The 21,136-nt window shown below is 47.3% G+C and overlaps 1 protein-coding gene across 2 annotated transcripts in view; it reads left to right on the top strand.

Moving 5' to 3' along the window:
- LOC135056667 (alpha-2-macroglobulin-like) overlaps positions 1-21,136 on the top strand; it is a 502,865-nt gene that overhangs the window by 275,133 nt on the left and 206,596 nt on the right. For both annotated transcript variants that reach the window (XM_063962110.1, XM_063962111.1), the window contains 2 exons: positions 6,414-6,569; positions 19,080-19,229. In XM_063962110.1, coding sequence (XP_063818180.1) covers positions 6,414-6,569; positions 19,080-19,229 — 306 coding nt within the window. The remainder of the gene's footprint in view (positions 1-6,413; positions 6,570-19,079; positions 19,230-21,136) is intronic.

Here is a 21,136-nt window from a genome sequence, read left to right on the forward strand (position 1 = left end):
TAATTCACGACTGTCTCCAGCAGAGCACAGAAGACGTTTGTCCAACCACCTGTGCCTGTACTGTGCTGCACCTTCCCACCTCATTAACGCCTGTCCCGAGCGTCCGGGAAACTCCAAATCCTAGCCCGCCAAGGAGAGGGTCAGCTAAGAGTAATGTATTCCTCTCCGCCTTCAAGCGACTGTAACCTTTCAGTTTCTCTTCAAATGGCTCAGCGTACCAAGAATCTTGTTGCCTTATTGGATTTTGGAGCAGCCGGAAACTTTATTACTGAAAGGTTCGTTAAGCAGTGGTTTCTACCCACTGAGAGACTTTTATCTCCAATTTCTTTAACTGCCATGGACGGCAGTAGAATTTCTGATGCGGTGATTACCTCCAAGACCCTACCTATCCGTCTGAAGGTAGGGGTCCTGCACACCGAGTTGATTTCCTTCCTGGTAATCCCAAGGGCCACTCATCCTGTGGTTCTAGGTCTCCCATGGCTTCGTCTGCATAATCCCCAAGTCGATTGGATGACGACCCATATCCTGGCATGGGGTCCTTCCTGTTCCAAGACATGTCTACAGAAAGTGCTTCCAGTTTGTAAATCCTCCTCTAAGTCTCCTGATGTTCCACCTTCTCCATATCAAGATTTCACTGATGTATTCAGCAAGTCTTCGGCCGACATTCTTCCTCCTCATAGAGAATGGGACTGTCCTATCGATCTCATTCCAGGGAAAACTCCTCCTCGTGGTCGCACATATCCATTGTCGTTGCCTGAGACCCACTCCATGGAGGAGTATGTTAAGGAAAACCTGGCTAAAGGTTTCATTCGGCCTTCATCTTCTCCAGCTGGCGCAGGCTTCTTCTTTGTGAAGAAGAAAGATGGTGGTCTGCGGCCTTGTATTGACTACCGGGGTCTGAATAACATCACAGTGAAAATTTGATACCCTCTGCCGCTTATCACCGAGCTGTTTGACCGTGTCAGTGGAGCCACTATCTTCACAAAGCTAGATCTGAGGGGTGCTTATAATCTCATCCGTATTCCGAAAGGGTGACGAGTTGAAGACCGCTTTAACACCCGTGACGGACATTACGAGTACCTCGTCATGCCTTTAGGACTCAGCAATGATCCAGCGGTATTCCAACACTTCGTGAATGAAATCTTCAGAGACATTCTTTACCGTCACGTTGTGGTTTATCTCGATGATATACTTATCTTCACAAATGATTTGGAGGAACATCGGTTCAGGGTGAAAGAGGTCTTGTCCCGTCTCCATACCAATCATCTATATTGCAAACTGGAAAAGTGCGTCTTTAAAGTTAAATCCATCCCGTTCCTGGGGTATGTAGTATCCAGTTCCGGTCTGGAGATGTATCCCGAGAAACTTCAAGCGATCCAAGATTGGCCGATTCCTGTAAACCTCAAGGGCATCCAAAGGTTCCTGGGGTTTGCCAATTACTACAGGAAATTTATTCGAGACTTTTCCACCATTGTAGCGCCAATCACGGCTCTTACCAAAAAGGGTGCCAATCCTTCCAAATGGCCAGAGGAAGCTTACCAAGCATTTCATTTGTTAAAACAAAGATTCATCACTGCTCCAGTTTTGAAACAGCCAGATACCAGCTCGCCCTTCATCCTAGAGGTGGACGCCTCTTCTGTTGGAGTGGGGGCAGTACTGTCTCAAAGAGCTAATGATGGTCATCTACATCCCTGTGGCTTCTTCTCATGAAAATTCTCTCCTGCAGAGCATAACTACGCCATCGGCGATCAAGAACTTTTGGCGATTAAGCTCGTTTTGGAAGAATGGAGGTACCTGTTGGAGGGAGCTTCTCATCCCATCACTATTATGACGGATCACAAAAAACTCCTGTATCTTAAAGGCGCTCAATGTCTTAACCCTCGTCAAGCCAGGTGGGCACTTTTATTTTCCAGATTTGATTTCAAGTTGCAGTTTTGTCCTGGGTCACAAAATCGTAAGGCCGATGCCCTTTCCCGCTCCTGGGAGCAAGTAAATGAGTCTGAATCTACTGACAAGCATTATATCATTAATCCAGTGGCGTTCTCCGCAGTGAGGATAAACTCTATGCCCCCGCCAGGGAAAAGTTTAGTGAATCTGGCTCTCAGAAAGAAGCTCTTGCATTGGGCACATTCCTCTTACTTTGCCGGGCACGCGGGCATACGCAAGACCTTAGAATTTGTTTCCAGATCATACTGGTGGCCGACCCTAAAGAAGGACATTACTGAGTTTGTGGCCTCCTGCCCAAAATGTGCCCAACACAAAGTACCCCGCCAGTCTCCCGCTGGGCAACTGGTTCCTTTGTCTATTCCTCATCGTCCGTGGACTCATCTCTCGATGGACTTTGTCACGGATCTCCCTATGTGTAATAAATTCAATACCATCTGAGTGGTAGTTGACCGGTTCACCAAGATGGCACCTTTCATCCCGCTCACCGGTCTTCCGTCAGCTCCCAAGTTGGCACAAGTCTTTAATCAAGAGATCTTCAGATTGCATGGTCTCCCTGAGGAGATCATTTCTGATAGAGGTGTTCAGTTTGTGGCCAAGTTCTGGCGAAGCCTTTGTCAATCACTCCAAGTCAAGCTAAAGTTCTCTACAGCCTATCATCCTCAAACCAATGGGCAGACTGAGAGGGTGAATCAAGACTTGGAGGCCTTCCTCCATCTCTATGTATCCTCCTCCCAGGATGATTGGGTTCAACTGCTCCCGTGGGCCGAATTCTGTCATAACAATCAGTACCATTCTTCATCTTCCTCCACGCCATTCCTCACCAATTATGGGTTTCATCCAATGGTGCCTGAGTTCCAGCAGCTTCCAGCAACATCCGTGCCTGCAGCTGACATCACGATTCGACAGTTTTCAAATAACTAGAAGAATGTTCGTGCGGCTCTGTTGAAAGCATCCTCCAGGTATATGAGATTTGCAGATAGGAAGCGCAGGGCAATTCCTGCCCTAAAAGTTGGTGACCGTGTTTGGCTATCCACGAAGAATCTACGACTGAGGGTTCCGAGTATGAAATTCGCCCCCCGCTACATCGGCCCTTTCTTAATTGAGAAGTTGTTAACCCAGTGGCTTACAAACTTCAACTACCTCCGTTATTGAAAGTCCCGAAGACGTTCCATGTTCCTCAAACCAGTGATTTTGAATCGTTTTCATTCCGTGTTACCCTCTGCTCCCAAGGTCCAAACTCAACGAGGTGTTGAGTATGAGGTCGCCCAGATACTGGATTCCCGTATCAGATATGGTCATCTCCAGTATTTGATAGATTGGAAGGGCTATGGTCCTGAGGAACGCTCTTGGACGAATGTTTCTGATGTTTACGCTCCTAAATTGGTCCAAAAATTTCATTCCAGGTACCCACGTAAACCAAAGAAGTGTCCTGGGGCCACTCCTAAAGGGGGGGGTGCTGTCACGATCCGGGTACTGAGACACCATTTTCTACCCGTTAGGTGTCTCCTGAGGTTGGCTCAGCGGGCCAGGGCCAGGCTTTAGCTATGGTTTTTGCTTGCAGCGCTGGTTTCAGCGGCTGCGTCGGTATATGTACTCACGGAGGTGCAGCGTTCTCGGCCCCATCACGGCCGTCGCCGCCGCACCTGTGGTCCTCTCCTGGATGTGCGTCCTCCGTGTGTCTCTGCTGCTGCGGCCTCCGCAGCCATTGTTACACATGCTTCACAGTACTTAATTCCCCTTCAGTTCCTGTCTATGGGTGCAGCCATGATGGACTCTAGTCACATGTCATTATTCCATCTATCCTGAGTGCTGCTGGAGCCCAGGTATACTCACCTGTGACTTTTGTTTATTTCATTGCACCTTATATGACTTTTTATTTAATAAATATCCTCAAAGATATTCCAGTTGTCGTGGTCACGCCTTCGGGCACTTACTGCTACTGTCTGACGTATATGTCTAGGAGTCCACTCAGTCCTCCTAAATTCCAGTACCCATCAGCCCCCATAACTGAGGCTTCCAGCTACCTTCACCAGCCCTCAGTTGTGACACAGTGTGTGCGGTGCACACAGGCCCCTGGTGTTCAGGGGGGCCCACACCACACACCCTGCACCCACGTTTTAAATACTCACCTCTCCGGTGTCCCCCGCTAGTGGTAGCATCAATCCTCAAATCTGAGGTAAATGGTGCTGCGGCCATTTTTCTGGAGATTTGCGCATGCACAGTGAGAAAACCTCTGGAAAAATGCCCGCCACACCATTTCCCCAGAGATTTGCGCATGTGCAATAGAATCTGTGCACCCTCTAGTGCTCAGACTCTATTACGCTGATGGGCGCCGGCTAGGGATGGATATCGGAAGCCAACCATCAAATGATGGCTGGGCTTCCATCATTAAAACTTTCGATGCGATGGTGACTAACCATCACATCAAAAGAATTAGAAGGAAAAAACTATTCATATGCTATGCGCATGCGCAAACCCCTTCAGCAAGGTTGACAGGGGGCAGGATTGGGGCTGGGGCCTGGAATAGTAACTGATGCTGTTATATGGAGTGGCGCATGTGCAGTATTCCTGCAGTGCGGCCGCAGAGGGCGGAGTTGGACAGAGCATCTGTCACCAGTGGGAGTAGCCAGAGGTGGAGCAGCTCACTGCAGGATGTCACACAAGGGAGTGACAGCAGTGACTATCTGCAGCACTGACTGATCTATCCAACCGATTCACTCAATCACCATTGACAGAGTCGGACTGGACCACAACAACACACACAGAAGTGTGACATGCTGGGATTAGTAGGAGTCAGGAGGACAGTGTCTTCCGATCCTGACTCCCAGTGTAGGGTGCTTAATAGTAATAGTTCACAACGATGATAGCCTCATGAGCTGTGTAGCTAGCTAGCTGGCTGCTGCTGCAGAGAGCCAGTCAGAGCTAGTTTTGTGACCTGTTGCCTAGTCGCAGACTAGAGAGGGGAGAAATCAGAGCAGTCACGTCTGAGACAGACAGAGAGTTGCAGAGACAGCCTCCAACGAACCCAAGATGCCCCTGATGCAGACCCACAGCAGCCAGGAAGGAGCCAGGGACAGTGCAGCTCTCAGAAATTAAAGAAACAGTAAACAATGGGTACCCCATCAAATCATTACCATTCGATTGTGACAAACATTGGGATGCCACCATCGAATGGTAAAACCACTCACATCAAAAGAAAAACATTGATGGTTAGCAAACATCGGCCATCAATGTCCATCCCTAGCACCGGCTGCAGAGATGGGGGGCCCAACGGAGGAGGTTGGATACGGGGCTCCTACTCTGTTAAGATGCCCTTGGTCAGCCTATATAGGAGAACAAGTATCATAGTGACCATACAGGGTAACTTGCATAGTGAACTGACAAAAATAAAAAATACTCTGAGTTGTTCATCTATCCGTGAGGGGGAACAGTTCAAGCTTTTGCACAGTCAGGAGAGCATACCGTGGTGCACAAGAGCTATACTTAGCAAACCTACAGTAGTATATTTTCTAGGTCTGAAAGTCCTTTTGACCTACAGGCAGGGGTGCAAGACATAGGAACTGATGCTAATTACCTGGGCTTGCAGACCAGCTGTACAGGGGGAAGATTACCCCCTTCCTCGATGTGCAATGCCGCTGTATGGTGGTGCACATGGTTGTTTATTTTGGGATTTCTATGATGAAGGGGTGTGGCCATGCCGTCAGCAATTGGCCACACCTGCCCCATCACCCAGTCATGCCAATTCAGGATACAAAGAACCAATGGTATAAATAGGGGCAGACACCACTGCACATGTACAAAGCACACCTGTGGATGGATGATATGGTATTCTGATTTGGTTTTGTTGTTAAATATTAGTTAGGGCCTCATGGCTCCCCTGTGGATAAAATTATTTGCACTAAATATGTTTAAAAGTAAATACTGCAGAGCGGATTGTTGTAAGCACAGCACAATGCCATCCAGTCAGCTGCACTGACCGCTCACAACTGAGCACTTTTTCCCCAGGGGATTATGAAAATCAACATTTTCAGACAAGATCTAAACCTAAAATCGCATCCATAGCTCACAATGGGGCAGATGTATTAAGCCTGGAGCAGGGATAAAGAAGTGATAAAGCAGTGATAAGTGCAAGGTGATACCGCACCAGCCAGTCAGCTCCTAACTGTCATTTTTCAAATCCTTAATGATTGGCTGGCGCGTTATCACCTTGCGTTTATCACTGCTTTATCACTTCTTTATCCCTTCTCCAGGTTAATACATCTGCCCCAGTCTTTGCTGCATTCTGCACATGGGCCATCCTTCTGAAGAAATGACAGAAAGTTGAAAGCAAAATAGGGAGGAGCCTGCTGCAAGTAGGTGTGGGTTCCTTGCACTGGGTGGGGGGGTTTGGCTGGGAGAAGGGGCGCCTTCCATTTTATTTTTCAGATCTTCCTTTTATCTTTTCCTTAATGCTCAATATTTCACAGGTGCAAGTCAGTTTCTCTGAAGCTCAGGTCCATCCTGGAGAAAAGGTGAATCTTAAAGTTACAGCCGAGTCTGGTTCCTGGTGCTCCGTGCGATCTGTGGATAAAGGTTTATTACGTCAAAACCCTTATGAAGCCACCTCATATATAGATGCTCTTGTAAGTTTAAATTCATTATTATGCAGCATATGGATAAAGATAGGCACTACAGTTGTTCACATTTATTTTCATTTCCTAATGTGGTTTTCTGACATCACTTAGTAAACAAAATAGTTGATGATTTTAAGAATGAATATGGTTCAAAAGATTGTATAAACGTTTTGTGCTATTCTGCATTAGTGATGGCATGAGTACATAAATATTAATATCAACTTTTTGTAATGGATTACACAAGGGGCCTACTCAGCATCACTAATGGGCCCCTTACAGTTTGACCAATGCCATCATCAGATACACTGGCGTATCTATAATGGGTGCAGTGTGTGTGGTGCACACGGGGCCCCTGAGTCCAGAGGGGGCCCACACCGCACACACTGCACCCATTTCTTCTATACTTACCTTTCCGGCGTCTATCGGCGACTGTGTGCGGGCCCCCTCCTCTCCTGTAGCCGTCACCACCGCTGCTAGCGCACTGAGCTCTAGAGACTCTGGCACAGTGCCAGAGTCTACAGCGCATGCGCAGGTCTCCGGAAAAATGATGCAGCGGCCATTTTTCGGAGTCCTACGCATGCGATGTAGACTCTGGCACTGTGCCAGAGTCTTAGCGCTGAGAGCGCTAGCAGTGGCGGTGACGGCTACAGGAGAGGAGCGGGCCCACACACGGAGTCTGCACACGGGTCCCCTCCTCTCTAGAAACACCCCTGATCAGATGGTACTGCTTTTTGAAGCCCCATTCCTTCTTATTAGAAGGAAGTCCGCGGTTGCAACAGAGGGATCCAAGTGAAACCCTCTGCTGCTGCAAAACGTGACCTTTGGCTGTGCGCATACATGACCTAAGGTCACGCATACGCAGTTGGCTGAACAGGCATCAGTTAGTATCACTGCTACAGATAATGAACGCATGGGCAGCTTCTCCCGAAGAGGAGAAATAAAAAGTAGACAAGTATGAGAGAGGGGGCCAGATACATCATCGCTTGGAAAGTGATAAAATGGAGAGTGAAAAAGTACCAGCCAATCAGCTCCTAACTGTCATTTTTCAAACACAGCCTGTGACATGGCAGACAGGACCTGATTGGCTGGTGCTTTTTCTTTCTCCATTTTTTCACTCTCCAAGCAATGATGCATCTAGCCCAGGATCTAATTCAGAAATAACACAGTTGCATGAGCAGCTGCAATTTTGTTTGCAGGGGATTTGCGAAAATATTTTAATGGCTTAGCCTCCATCTTGTGCACAGGGACAGCCACTGCCGGCATCTCACATCAGCTGTTCACGTGCTGTACAGAAGCAGTAGCATTGGCAGTCCATCAAACCTTTGAGCAGCTCTGTTCTGTCTCAGACTGAGTGGATCTCCTAAGATGCCTGGGCCTCTCCAGCTGCAGATGATTTTGCAGTGGCTGACTAGAGAATGGCCAGAAAATGGTCGAAACACACTGTTTTTCTTACCATGCCCAGTTACCACCCCCAAATGCTGACTACTTGTCGGCCCTCATTCCGAGTTGTTCGCTCGCAAGGCGATTTTAGCAGAGTTACACACGCTAAGCCGCCGCCTACTGGGAGTGAATCTTAGCTTCTTAAAATTGCGAACGATGTATTCGCAATATTGCGATTACAAACTACTTAGCAGTTTCAGAGTAGCTTCAGACTTACTCGGCATCTGCGATCAGTTCAGTGCTTGTCGTTCCTGGTTTGACGTCATAAACACACCCAGCGTTCGCCCAGACACTCCTCCGTTTCTCCAGCCACTCCCGCGTTTTTTCCGGAAACGGTAGCGTTTTTATCCACACGCCCATAAAACGCTGTGTTTCCGCCCAGTAACACCCATTTCCTGTCAATCACATTACGATCGCCGGAGCGAAGAAAAAGCCGTGAGTAAAAAAACTATCTTCATAGCAAAATTACTTGGCGCAGTCGCAGTGCGAACATTGCGCATGCGTACTAAGCAGAAAAACGCTGCGATGCGAAGAAAATTACCGAGCGAACGACTCGGAATGAGGGCTGTCATTCACAAATCCTGTGTGTGCACCTCTGACACAGCTCCACTGTCACTCAACCAATAGGAGCACAGACTTACCACTTCCTGCAGGAGTGTGCTTGTCAGACTGTATGAGAGTGAGTGTGTGTGTCAGTGCGTGAGAAAGTGTGTGACATTGGGTATGAAGGAGTATGTGTGATAGATATACCAAGAGTTGGAAAGTGGTAAAGTGGAGAGAGATCAAGTACCAACCAGTCAGCTCCTGTTATTTTTCAGACACAGCCTGTAACATGGCAGTTAGGAGCTGATTGGCTGGTATTTTATCTATCCCCGCTTTATCATTCTCCAAGGCTTAGTACATCTAAGTGGGGCAGTGAACCAAATAGGAACAAAGCAATCTGCTCCCCCATCCCAGAGGAATTGTTTCTGCAGGCAAAGGGAATAGGAAGCATATCCACAGCAACAGAAGATAATTCAGATCAAACCAAATAAACATAGGCAGAGAGATGAACATAGGCCCTCATTCCGAGTTGTTCGCTCGTTCTTTTTCATCGCATCGCAGTGAAAATCCGCTTAGTACGCATGCGCAAAGTTCGCACTGCGACTGCGCCAAGTAACTTTACTATGTAGAAAGTATTTTTACTCACGGCTTTTTCTTCGCTCCGGCGATCGTAATGTGATTGACAGGAAATGGGTGTTACTGGGCGGAAACACGGCGTTTCAGGGGCGTGTGGCTGAAAACGCTACCGTTTCCGGAAAAAACGCAGGAGTGGCCGGAGAAACGGTGGGAGTGCCTGGGCGAACGCTGGGTGTGTTTGTGACGTCAACCAGGAACGACAAGCACTGAAATGATCGCACAGGCAGAGTAAGTGTGGAGCTACTCTGAAACTGCTAAGTAGTTAGTAATCGCAATATTGCGAATACATCGGTCGCAATTTTAAGAAGCTAAGATACACTCCCAGTAGGCGGCGGCTTAGCGTGTGTAACTCTGCTACATTCGCCTTGCGACCGATCAACTCGGAATGAGGGCCATAGCTAGGAACAGGAAAAGTACAAACAAAACTCTAAAAGCTATGGGCCTAATTCAGACCTCATCTTAGCCGTGCAAAATGTTGTCACTTACTCAGACATGCCCAGTACAGGGCTAATCCGCCCCACATGTCTGGCCCTACCCCCCCTTCCCAGCACAAGTACAAAGCATTGCACAGCGGCGATGGTTTTGTACTTGACGAGTAGCTCCCTACCTGCACAGCTCCTGCGCACTGGCAGGGAGCTATCTGTCGCTGTCTGGGTCGCAGCGGCTGCGTGTGACATCACGCAGCCACCGCGGCCCTCCACCCGCAACACCTGGTATTCCTTTGTGTTCCAAAGTGACCACCAAGGAATACCAGGTGTTGAAGGTTTCTGACGGCACTACATCAGCAACTACACTAACCTTGCAGAATAACGGGCAAATGCCTGATGGGTTTGTAATCAATGCCTAATTCATTCATCAATATATTCGCAGTCTTAGCTTAGTTGGTGGTTTATATTTATTATAGCCACATTTATTTACAAAAATGTTTTGGTGTACTTATATTTTATTCAAATATTATTAAAAGTTACGTTTTAAATCACTTCATCTTTACATTATTGCTTACACACATTAAAGCTTATAATTGTTTCCGAGAGTGAGTGTTCCCAACAAAGGTCATTTTTTCTTGTCTTTCTTTTTCTCTACTACCTATGTATTTGGACCTACGGGAGCACCACCGACAATCACCATTTATCTACCTATAGGAGTTCCCTCAATTGGTAGATGGTGACAAATTCCAGATTTTTGTCTGGCCTGTCGGTTTTCTCGGAAACTTCATCAAAATAGTTATTTACCATACATCACTTAGTCCTGTGCGGCATCCTTAACCCAATTTCCTCATTACTTACCAATGGAGACAGAATATCTGACGTAAAAGTGGGTGAAAACCTGGGATCCAGTGATCATCAAGCAGTATGGTTCAGCTGAAAGACAGAGACTGACTCATCCCATACAAAAAAATATGATTTTAATACCTACCGGTAAATCCTTTTCTCTTAGTCCGTAGAGGATGCTGGGGTCATCATAGAACCATGGGGTATAGACGGGATCCGCAGGAGACATGGGCACTTTAAGACTTTGAAAGGGTGTTAACTGGCTCCTCCCTCTATGCCCTTCCTCCAGACTCCAGTTATAGGAACTGTGCCCAGGGAGACGGACATTTCGATTTATTGTTAAAACTAAGGTGAGATTCATACCAGCTCACACCTCAAGCATGCCGCACAACGTGGCATTCAACAGAACACAAGCCAACGGCATGAACAATAGCAGCAACATGCTGACAATAAACGTAACACAACATGTGTGTAACCACAACTAATAACTGCAGATACAGTACGCACTGGGACGGGCGCCCAGCATCCTCTACGGACTAAGAGAAAAGGATTTACCGGTAGGTATTAAAATCCTATTTTCTCATACGTCCTAGAGGATGCTGGGGTCATCATAGAACCATGGGGTTATACCAAAGCTCTAGAACGGGCGGGAGAGTGCGGATGACTCTGCAGCACCGATTGACCAAACTTAAGGTCTTCATCGGCCAAGGTGTCAAACTTGTAGAACTTTGCAAATGTGTTTGACCCCGACCAAGTAGCTGCTCGGCAAAGTTGCAATGCCGAGACCCCCCGGGCAGCCGCCCAGGATGAGCCCACCTTTCTAGTAGAATGGGCCTTCACCGATTCCGGTAACAGCAATCCAGCCGTGGAATGAGCATGCTGAATCATGTTACAGATCCAGCGTGCAATGGTCTGCTTGGAAGCAGGACACCCAACCTGTTGGGAGCATACAGGACAAACAGAGCCTCTATTTTCCTAATCTGAGCCGTTCTGGCGACATAAATCTTCAAACCTCTGACCACATCCAGAGATTTTGACTCAGCAAAGGCATCAGTAGCCACAGGCACCACAATAGGTTGGTTCATGTGGAAAGAGGAAACCACCTTCGGTAGAAATTGTTGACGTGTCCTCAATTCAGCTCTATCTTCATGGAAGATCAAATAAGGGCTCTTGTGAGACAAGGCCGCTAACTCAGACACCCGCCTTGCAGATGCCAAGGCCAACAGGATGACCACTTTCCAAGTGAGGAATTTCAACTCCACCTTCCGTAAAGGTTCAAACCAATGTGATTGAAGGAACTGCAACACCACATTAAGATCCCAAGGTGCCACTGGAGGCACCAATGGAGGTTGGATGTGCAACACGCCTTTCACGAAAGTCTGAACTTCTGGAAGGGAGGCCAATTGTTTCTGAAAGAAAACCGATAAGGCTGAAATCTGTACCTTAATTGAGCCTAATTTTAGGCCCGCATCCACACCTGCTTGCAGAAAATGGAGAAAACGTCCTAGCCGAAACTCTTCCGTAGGAGCCCCCTTGGATTCACACCAAGAAACATATTTTCTCCAAATACGGTGGTAATGTTTAGACGTTACCCCTTTTCTGGCCTGAATAAGTGTGGGAATGACTCCACTAGGAATACCCTTACGGCTAGGATTTTGCGCTCAACTGCCATGCCGTCAAACGTAGCCACGGTAAATCCTGATACACGCACGGCCCCTGTTGTAACAGGTCCTCGCGCAGAGGAAGAGGCCAGGGATCTCCGATGAGTAATTCCTGAGGATCTGGATACCAAGCCCTCCTTGGCCAGTCTGGCACAATGAGGATCGCCTGGATCTTTGTTCTTCTTATGATCTTTAGAACCTTTGGAATGAGAGGAAGTGGAGGGAATACATACACCGACTGAAACACCCACGGTGTCACCAGTGCATCCACTGCAATTGCTTGAGGGTCCCTTGACCTGTAACAATATCTCAGAAGCTTCTTGTAGAGACGAGATGCCATCATGTCTACTTGAGGAACTCCCCAACGACTTGTCACCACTGCAAAGACTTCTTGTTGGAGGCCCCACTCTCCTGGATGGAGATCGTGTCTGCTGAGGAAGTCTGCTTCCCAGTTGTCCACTCCTAGAATGAAGATCGCTGACAGAGCGCTTGTATGCTTTTCCGCCCAGCGGAAAATCCTTGTGGCTTCTGCCATTGCCGCTCTGCTTTTCGTTCCGCCCTGACGGTTTATGTACGCTACTGCTGTTACATTGTCCGACTGGATCAGTACAGGCAGATCTCGAAGAAGATGTTCCGCTTGCAGAAGGCCGTTGTAAATGGCCCTTAACTCCAGAACATTTATGTGGAGACAAGTCTCCTGACTTGACCATCTTCCTTGGACGTTTTCTCCCATTGTGACTGCCCCCCAGCCTTGGAGGCTTGCATCCGTGGTCACTAGGATCCAGTCCTGTATCCCGAACCTGCGCCCCTCTAGGAGGTGAGAGCTGTGCAGCCACCACAGGAGTGATACCCTGGTCTTGGAAGACAGGATTATCCTCCGGTGCATGTGTAGGTGGGACCCGGACCACTTGTCCAACAGATCCCACTGGAACACTCTAGCATGGAACCTGCCAAACTGAATGGCCTCGTAGGCCGCAACCATCTTCCCCAGCAACCGAATGCATTGATGGATTGACACTCTTGCTGGTTTCAAAATTTGTTTGACCAGATTCTGAAGTTCCAGAGCCTTTTCCACTGGAAGAAAGACTATCTGTAGTTCTGTGTCCAATATCATTCCCAAAAACGACAACCGCATCATCGGAATCAACCGTGATTTTGGCAAGTTTAGGAGCCAACCATGGGGTATATTTACTAATATTCTTGTTTTAGCCGTTTTTAAGGGTGTTTGATCTCGAATGGTATCGGATGCATTTTACTGCAACTATTTGAATCCTGATACGGTCATTTACTAAGCTGCCGAGTTTTCCACATTAGTTTTTTCCAATGTCGATGTGATTCGTAATGTCAGGCAGTGTTTTACGGGAGTGATGAGTAAAACACTGCCTGACAAAACACAAGGAATCCCGGCCGGATCTGTGAGATCCGTGCAGGGCTTCATTGTGTACCTTTAAAAAGGTGTTTAAAGTGTTACAAATTATGAAAAAAATTGCGTGGGGTCCCCCCTCCTAAGCCAAACCAGCCTCGGGCTCTTTGAGCCGGTCCTGGTTGAAAAAATATGGGGGGAAAATTGACAGGGGTTCCCCCATATTTGATCAACCAGCACCGGGCTCTGCGCCTGGTCCTGGTGCAAAGAATATGGGGGACAAAAAGCGTAGGGGTCCCCCATATTTTTTGAACCAGCACCGGGCTCCACTAGTCAGAGAGATAATGTCACAGCCGGGGGACACTTTTATATAGGTCCCTGCGGCCCTGGCATTAAATCACTAACTAGTCACCCCTGGCCGGGATACCCTGGAGGAGTGGGGACCCCTTAAATCAAGGGGTCCCCCCCTCCAGCCACCCAAGGGCCAGGGATGAAGCCCGAGGCTGTCCCCCCCCCCATCCATGGGCTGCGGATGGGGGGCTGATAGCCAAGTGTAAAATAAAGAATATTGTTTTTTGCACAAGAACTACAAGTCCCTGCAAGCCTCCCCCGCAAGCTGGTACTTGGAGAACCACAAGTACCAGCATGCAGGGGTTAAACGGGCCCGCTGGTACCTATAGTTCTTCTGCAAAAAAAACACCCAAATAAAAACAGGACACACACACCTTGAAAGTACAACTTTATTACATACATTCCGACACACACATACTTACCTATGTTCAGATGCCGACTCGGCCCACGTCTCAACGTCGATTCCAGGGTACCTCAAAATAAAATTATACTCACCTAAATCTAGTGTGTCATGTCCTTTTTTTTATAATCCATGTACTTGGCAAAAAAACAAACCGCATACCCGATCCACCCACTGAAAAGGGTCCCATGTTTACACATGGGACCCCTTTCCCCGTCTGCCGGGACCCCCCCTGACTCCTGTCAAAGAGGGTCCCTTCAGCCAATCAGGGAGCGCCACGTCGTGGCACCCTCCTGATTGGCTGTGATCTCCTGTAGTGTCAGTGAGGCTGTGCAGTGAAGATACAATGTAGCGCATAGGCGTACCATTGTATCCAATGATGGGAACTTTGCGGTCAGCGGTTGAGGTTACTCCCGGTCAATGGGTCTAGGTCCGAACGAACCCAAAACTGACTGAAGAGTTTGAGACGTGCCCCCACTGGTGCAGACTCCCGCATAGGAGCCCCAACGTCATGCGTTGGAATTGGCTGAAGCCTGGGAAGACTTCTGCTCCTGAGAGCCTGACAAGGCTGGTGATCGTTTACCTCTTCCCCGTCCTCTAGTAGCAAGGAAGGAAGAACCTTGGCCCTTTCTGTATTTATTGAGCCGAAAGGACTGCATCTGATAGTGGTGCGTTTTCTTTTGTTGTGGAGGAACATAAGGCAAAAAGGATGACTTACCCGCGGTAGCTGTAGATACCAAATCATCAAGGCTGTCACCAAATAAGGCCTTACCTTTATATGGTAGAGATTCCATACTTTTCTTGGAATCAGCATCAGCATTCCATTGGTGAATCCACAACGCTCGCCTAGCTGAGACTGCCATGGCATTGGCCTTTGATCCCAAAAGACCAATATCTTTCGCAGCTTCCTTAAGGTATGCTGCAGCATCCTTGATATAACCCAGCGTCAAAAGGATGCTATCCCTATCTAGGGTATCTATTTCAGAAGACAAGTTGTCTGCCCACTTTTCGAAAGCACTACTCACCCACGCAGATGCAATGACAGGTCTGAGTAGCGTACCTGTGGTCGCATAAATGGACTTTAACGTAGTTTCTAGTTTACGATCCGCAGGATCCTTAAGGGCCGCCGTGTCAGGTGACGGGAGAGCCACCTTTTTAGACAAACGTGACAGGGCCTTGTCCACCGTGGGGGGTGACTCCCACATTTCCCTATCCGCCGAGGGAAACGGATAAGCTACCGTAATTCTTCTGGGAATCTGAAACTTTCTGTCAGGACCTTCCCAGACTTTTTGAAATAGCGTGTTCAGTTCATGAGAGGGAGGAAACGTTATCTCAGGTTTCCTTTCCTTATACATACAGACCCTTTTATCAGGGACAGCCGGGTCCTCAGTTATATGTAATACCTCTTTAACTGCCACAATCATGTACTGAATGCTCTTTGCCAATTTTGGATCTAACCTGGAATCGTTATAGTTGACACTGGAATCAGTGTCCATGTCGGTATCAGTGTCTGCCAACTGGGCCAACGTACGTTTCTGTGACCCCGAGGGGACCTGGACTTGTAATAACATATCCTCCACAGACTTCTTCCATGCCTGTGTCTGAGACTCAGACTTGTCTAATCTCTTACCAATACGAGCCACATTAGCATTCAAAGCATTCAACACATTTACCCAATGAGGAGTCGGCGGGGCCGACATGGTCACCCCCACTTCCTTTTGTGTCTCTAATACCGCCTCCTCCTGTGAAGAGCACTCAGCCTCAGACACACGTGTAATAAACACCCACAGACACATTGGGCTTATAGGGGACAGACCCACAGGAAAGCCTGTCAGAGAGACACAGAGGGAAATTGCCAGCTCACACCCCAGCGCTCAATCAGCGGTTCTGAAGCGCCTAATAAATGCCCCAGACCTGCAGCACTTTTAATATAAGGTATATTGCACCAAATTAGCCAGTGCCCCCCCCCCCCCCCCCCCGTTTTGCACCCTGATACTTGTCAGTGTGAAGGAAGGACCAGCGTCTCTGCAGCCTGATGGGGAGGAAATGGTGCCGAGTGAGCTGTGAGGATGAAGCTCCGCCCCTTAATGGCACGCTTCCGTCCCGCTTCTTTTACTATATGATTATACTGGCGGGGGTTAGGACAGTGCCTCGGCACTAATGTCTCCTCTTGCCAGTGTCCACTGAGGATTTATTAGCTGCCCAGGGCGCCCCCCCCTGCGCCCTGCACCCTGTAGTGCTGTGTGTATGTGGGAGCTTGGTGCGCAGCGTCCGCTCGGTACCTCAGAGAATGCCGTCACTGAAGTCTTCTTTTCTTCTGCTACTCACCTGTCTCCTGACTTCTGGCTCTGTAAGGGGGTGACGGCAGGCTGCGGGAGTGAGCATCTAGGCGTACCCAGCGATCAGCACCCTCAGGAGCTAATGGTGTCCTGTAGTAAGAAGCAGAGCCATTGAACTCACTATAAGTTGGTCATACTTCTCTCCCCTAAGTCCCACGAAGCAGGGAGACTGTTGCCAGCAGCCTCCCTGAACATAAAAAACCTAACAAAAAGTATTTTCAGAGAAACTCAGTAGAGCTCCCCTGTAGCGCCTCCAGTCTCACTGGGCACAATTCTAAAACTGGAGTCTGGAGGAGGGGCATAGTGGGAGTAGCCAGTTCACACCCTTTCAAAGTCTTAAAGTGCCCATGTCTCCTGCTGATCCCGTCTATACCCCATGGTTCTATGATGACCCCAGCATCCTCTAGGACATATGAGAAACAAAGGTGTTAGATTTTAGGTAGGCTGATTTTGTAGGGATGGGAAAATGTGTAAGCGATTCTTTGGCACAGTGGAGGAACTTGGAAGCCATGCAGGTGAGGTGGGAAACATTAAAAAGTGCATTATTAAAGGCAACAGACCTTTGTATCAAAAGTGTTAGGAAAAACACAAGGAAAAGGAAGCCAGTGTGGTTTGCAAGAGACGTAGCAAGTATTGTGAAAGCAAAAAAGATGACTTTTAGGAAATGGTAGAGATAGAAAGAAAAAGAAACGCTCTTATTTGGGGCACTCTGTCTGTGAAAAAATTAATTTTATTAAAACTTTACGTTTATTAAGTAAATTTAGAATAAGTATGTGGTCGCCTCTGAGATGAATTACACATAGGACATAGCAAAAGAAAACAAGAAAAAAAGGGGACTCAGTAAGAACCTGTAGGCAGTCACATGTAATGAAAATTGCAGTAGAATACAATTCTGAGATGGACGAAGCCTGAAATACGATTAGCAGAGTGCAGTGTGCTTCGATGTAAAAACACTCGTCAAGGTGAAACAGATTGACAGTCCATTTATTCAAAATTAAATCACAAACACAATAATTACATGAATAGTCTCCTACTAATAATACTCCATATCAAAAGCCTTTGTGATTGCAACATATGATGCATTTTGATAGGAAAATGGTAAATGGTAGATCACATCGTATGGAATTGAAGATACTTCAGTTACAGTATATAGATGAAAAAATATTAACATTTACAAAGAAACATAAGAGACATTTAAATGACGTCAGCACTTCATCTCTAAAAGCCTTCAAGCTAACATATAACATGTTTCTTCTGTGTGATAGCAAACGATACTTTGTTGCGGTTGGTGACTGATTTTGTGTCAGACTGAGAATGTAGCTCTGCTTGGGATGGTGATAATATTGAAACAAATCAGGGTATGTCCAAATGCATTGAATGTCACTTTGATGGATACTATGTATGCCTATTGTAGCCACATGAGTCTGCAGTTTTGGACAGTATTGCTGATTTAAAGATATGTCTGCCTCCTTCTTTTTGGAGCTATATTATCATAAATAATCAAATTGATTGGTAAACATATATATTGATTCTGAGTAGAATAGTATTGCAATAGACCCTGCAGGGGTACACTATAGAGATAAAAGGAATAGGAGTCTCACGGTGTGTAGATTCTGCAAGACAGCTGCTGCTCCGTCATATGCATGAATTGCAGTGATGTGAGGGTGAGCAATGGTTTAAGGCTGATGTAGAATGGTATTGCCATCGATGGGAGAGAACCAGATGGCACAGCATAAGCAAAAATTTTTTCGAAAGGCATAGGGACAAGTAGCATAGCTCCGCCCCTGACACCCATGAAGCCCGGCCCCCAGGCTGTGATTGGCTTGCGGGTTATTCACTGAAATAACAGGGATGACCATTGATGGGTGAAACTATCGATGATCTCCCATAGCATAGTTGATGACTATCGATGTCCACTCACAGTTTCACCAACGATGGCAACCAATGATGGCGAATGCACCGATGGCCATCACTAGCAAAAAGGCACCTGGAGAGCAGACATGCTCTCCAGGTGACACACTGTAGGGGGAGGGAGGTTCAATGGAAATTTGAGGAAAAATTACTTTCCAGAAAGGGTAGTGGATAAGTGAAATAGCCTCCCAACAGAGGTGGTAGAGGCTAAGACAGTAGAGCAATTGAAACATGCATGGGATAGACATTAGGATATACTTACAAAGAAATAAGGATCAATTAAGGTTTGAGGTAAAAATATGGTAAAAAAAAATGGCAGACTGGATGGGCCAAGTGGTTCTTATCTGCCATCAAAATCTGTGTTTCTATGCTTCTGTCTGCCCCTGTATTAGCACCTCAGTCAATTTGCTAAGTCAGTCATGGATAGCCTTAAAACCTGGACTGTAATGGCAGAGTTTAGGAATTTCTGCTCTACAATAAAGGGCTTACTATCAATATTTCAGTAATATATTAATAGCAATCACAGAAAAATAATGTTTTTTAAATTATATATAACAATTTGGAGCAATCTAACACCATTTTTATGTTTTCATTTTGGGTATAGCAATCAAAAATTGCACGGAGATTAAATCTTGGCTACGAAAGACAGCGCAGATTGACAGAAGATCCAGTAAAACACCAATGCCAAGGAAATGAGATTCCTGAACATCAGAGGGCTGGGTATTTAGTTGCTGATACTCATTATATGTTTGAGGTAAAAACAATTACCTGTATTTTATCTAATATCTGTTTGCATTGTTTTGAGAGCATAATAAAAAAATTATATATAGAGAAATGACATCCAGTCTCTAGAACTCTGAGAAAAAAGTTTTCATACCTGGGGCTAGATGTAATAGGTAGCGACTACGATGTGCTAAAAATCGCATCAAATCGCACTTATAAAACTTATTATATAACCAGTCCAGGAGCTGGTCCTGGTTGCTAAAATACAGGGAAAAAATTACTAGGGGTTCCCCATGGGTGTAGTATGGCTGACCGGCGGTCTCCTGACCGCCGGTCAGCTAACCGACGCCGGGATCCCGGCAGCATACCGACGCCGGGATCCCGGCGGGGAGAGGCGAGTGCAGCAAGCCCCTTGCGGGCTCGGTGGCGACCTATGGTCGCCACGGGTTCTATTCCCACTCTATGGGTGTCATGGACACCCACGAGTGGAAATAGTCCCTGTTGGTCGGCATGCCGACCATCGGGATAGTGGGGTCGGGAGGCTGGAGGAGGTCATGTGACTGTCGGTCTCCCGACCGTCGGTCACATGAATACCACCCGTTCCCCATACCATACATTGGTGAAACATATCGTACGCCTTTTAGAAACACTCGGCCGTGTCTTCAAGTCATAAAAAAACAGACATTGGGTAATGCCAATTGTTCCTTTACTGCAACTGTGATACCCGAGGTACTTAGGGGGACATGTACAAAGCAGTGATAAAAGTAAAGTGAGCCAGTGGAGAAGTTGCCCATGGCAACCTATCAGCATCGACATAACATTTCTAATTTGCATACTATACAATTGTATGGAGCAGCTGATTGGTTGCCATGGTAAATTTCTCCACTGGCTCACTTCTCCACTTTTATCACTGCTTAGTACATGCACCCCTTAGTGGCTTATTTCAGACCTGTTCACTCGCTAGGGTTTTTTGAAGTCCTGCGTTCGCATAGTCGCCACCCATAGGGGAGTGTATTTTAGCTTTGCAAGTGTGCGAACGCATGTGTAGCAGAGCTGTACAAACAGATTTTGTGCAGTCTCTGAGTAGCACAGGACTTACTCAGCCGCTGCGATCACATCAGCCTGTCTGGGACTGGAATTGACGTCAGGCACCCGCCCTGCAAACGCTTGGACACACCTGCGTTTTCCAAACACTCCCAGAAAACGGTCATTGGCCACTCACAAGTGCCTTCTTCCTGTCATTCCCCTTGTGAACGCCCGTGTGAATGGATTCTTCACACAAACCCATCGCTGAGCGGCGATCCGCTTTGTACCCGTGTGACGCGCCAGCACATTGCAACGCATGCGCAGTTTAGACCTGATCGCCCGCTGTACGAAAATGCAGCCTAGCGATCAGGTCTGAAGTAGCCCCTTTAATGCTTGGATTCCACTGTTACACATGTTCCCTGAGGAAAACTGGTAGCAGTTGAAATAGACCGTTGGGCCCCCAGTGTATATCATTGCATATGTATGCAGGGGCAGACTGGGATGGAAAACCAGCCGGGGAAATGTATGGAATCAGCCCTAATGGGGGTGTGGTCTGATGAGGGGGTGGGGTCTGTTGAAGGAGGGATCCCTCTTTATAGGTCCTGATTGTATGCAATTGCGGCTTTCCTTGTGCCTTTTGCTGCAGTTGTGTCTGAGACCAGGGGCGGATTGGGAACTAAAAGTGGCCCTGGAAAATTTGTAGAGTGGCCCAACGTGGGCAGCACAAGAGATATAACATACCCTGTAACCATGGCAGCATCAGTGGATGGCAGATATGCTGTACTGCAGAGATGGAATAACAGAATGAATGGGGACAGTGCAGTGTACTGAGGGGGTGATTCAGAGTTGATCATAGCTGTGCTAAATTTAGCACAGCTACGATCATCCACACTGACATGCGGGGGCACGCCC

This window comes from Pseudophryne corroboree, chromosome 3 (assembly GCF_028390025.1).
Source record: "Pseudophryne corroboree isolate aPseCor3 chromosome 3, aPseCor3.hap2, whole genome shotgun sequence".
Lineage (NCBI taxonomy): Eukaryota > Metazoa > Chordata > Amphibia > Anura > Myobatrachidae > Pseudophryne > Pseudophryne corroboree.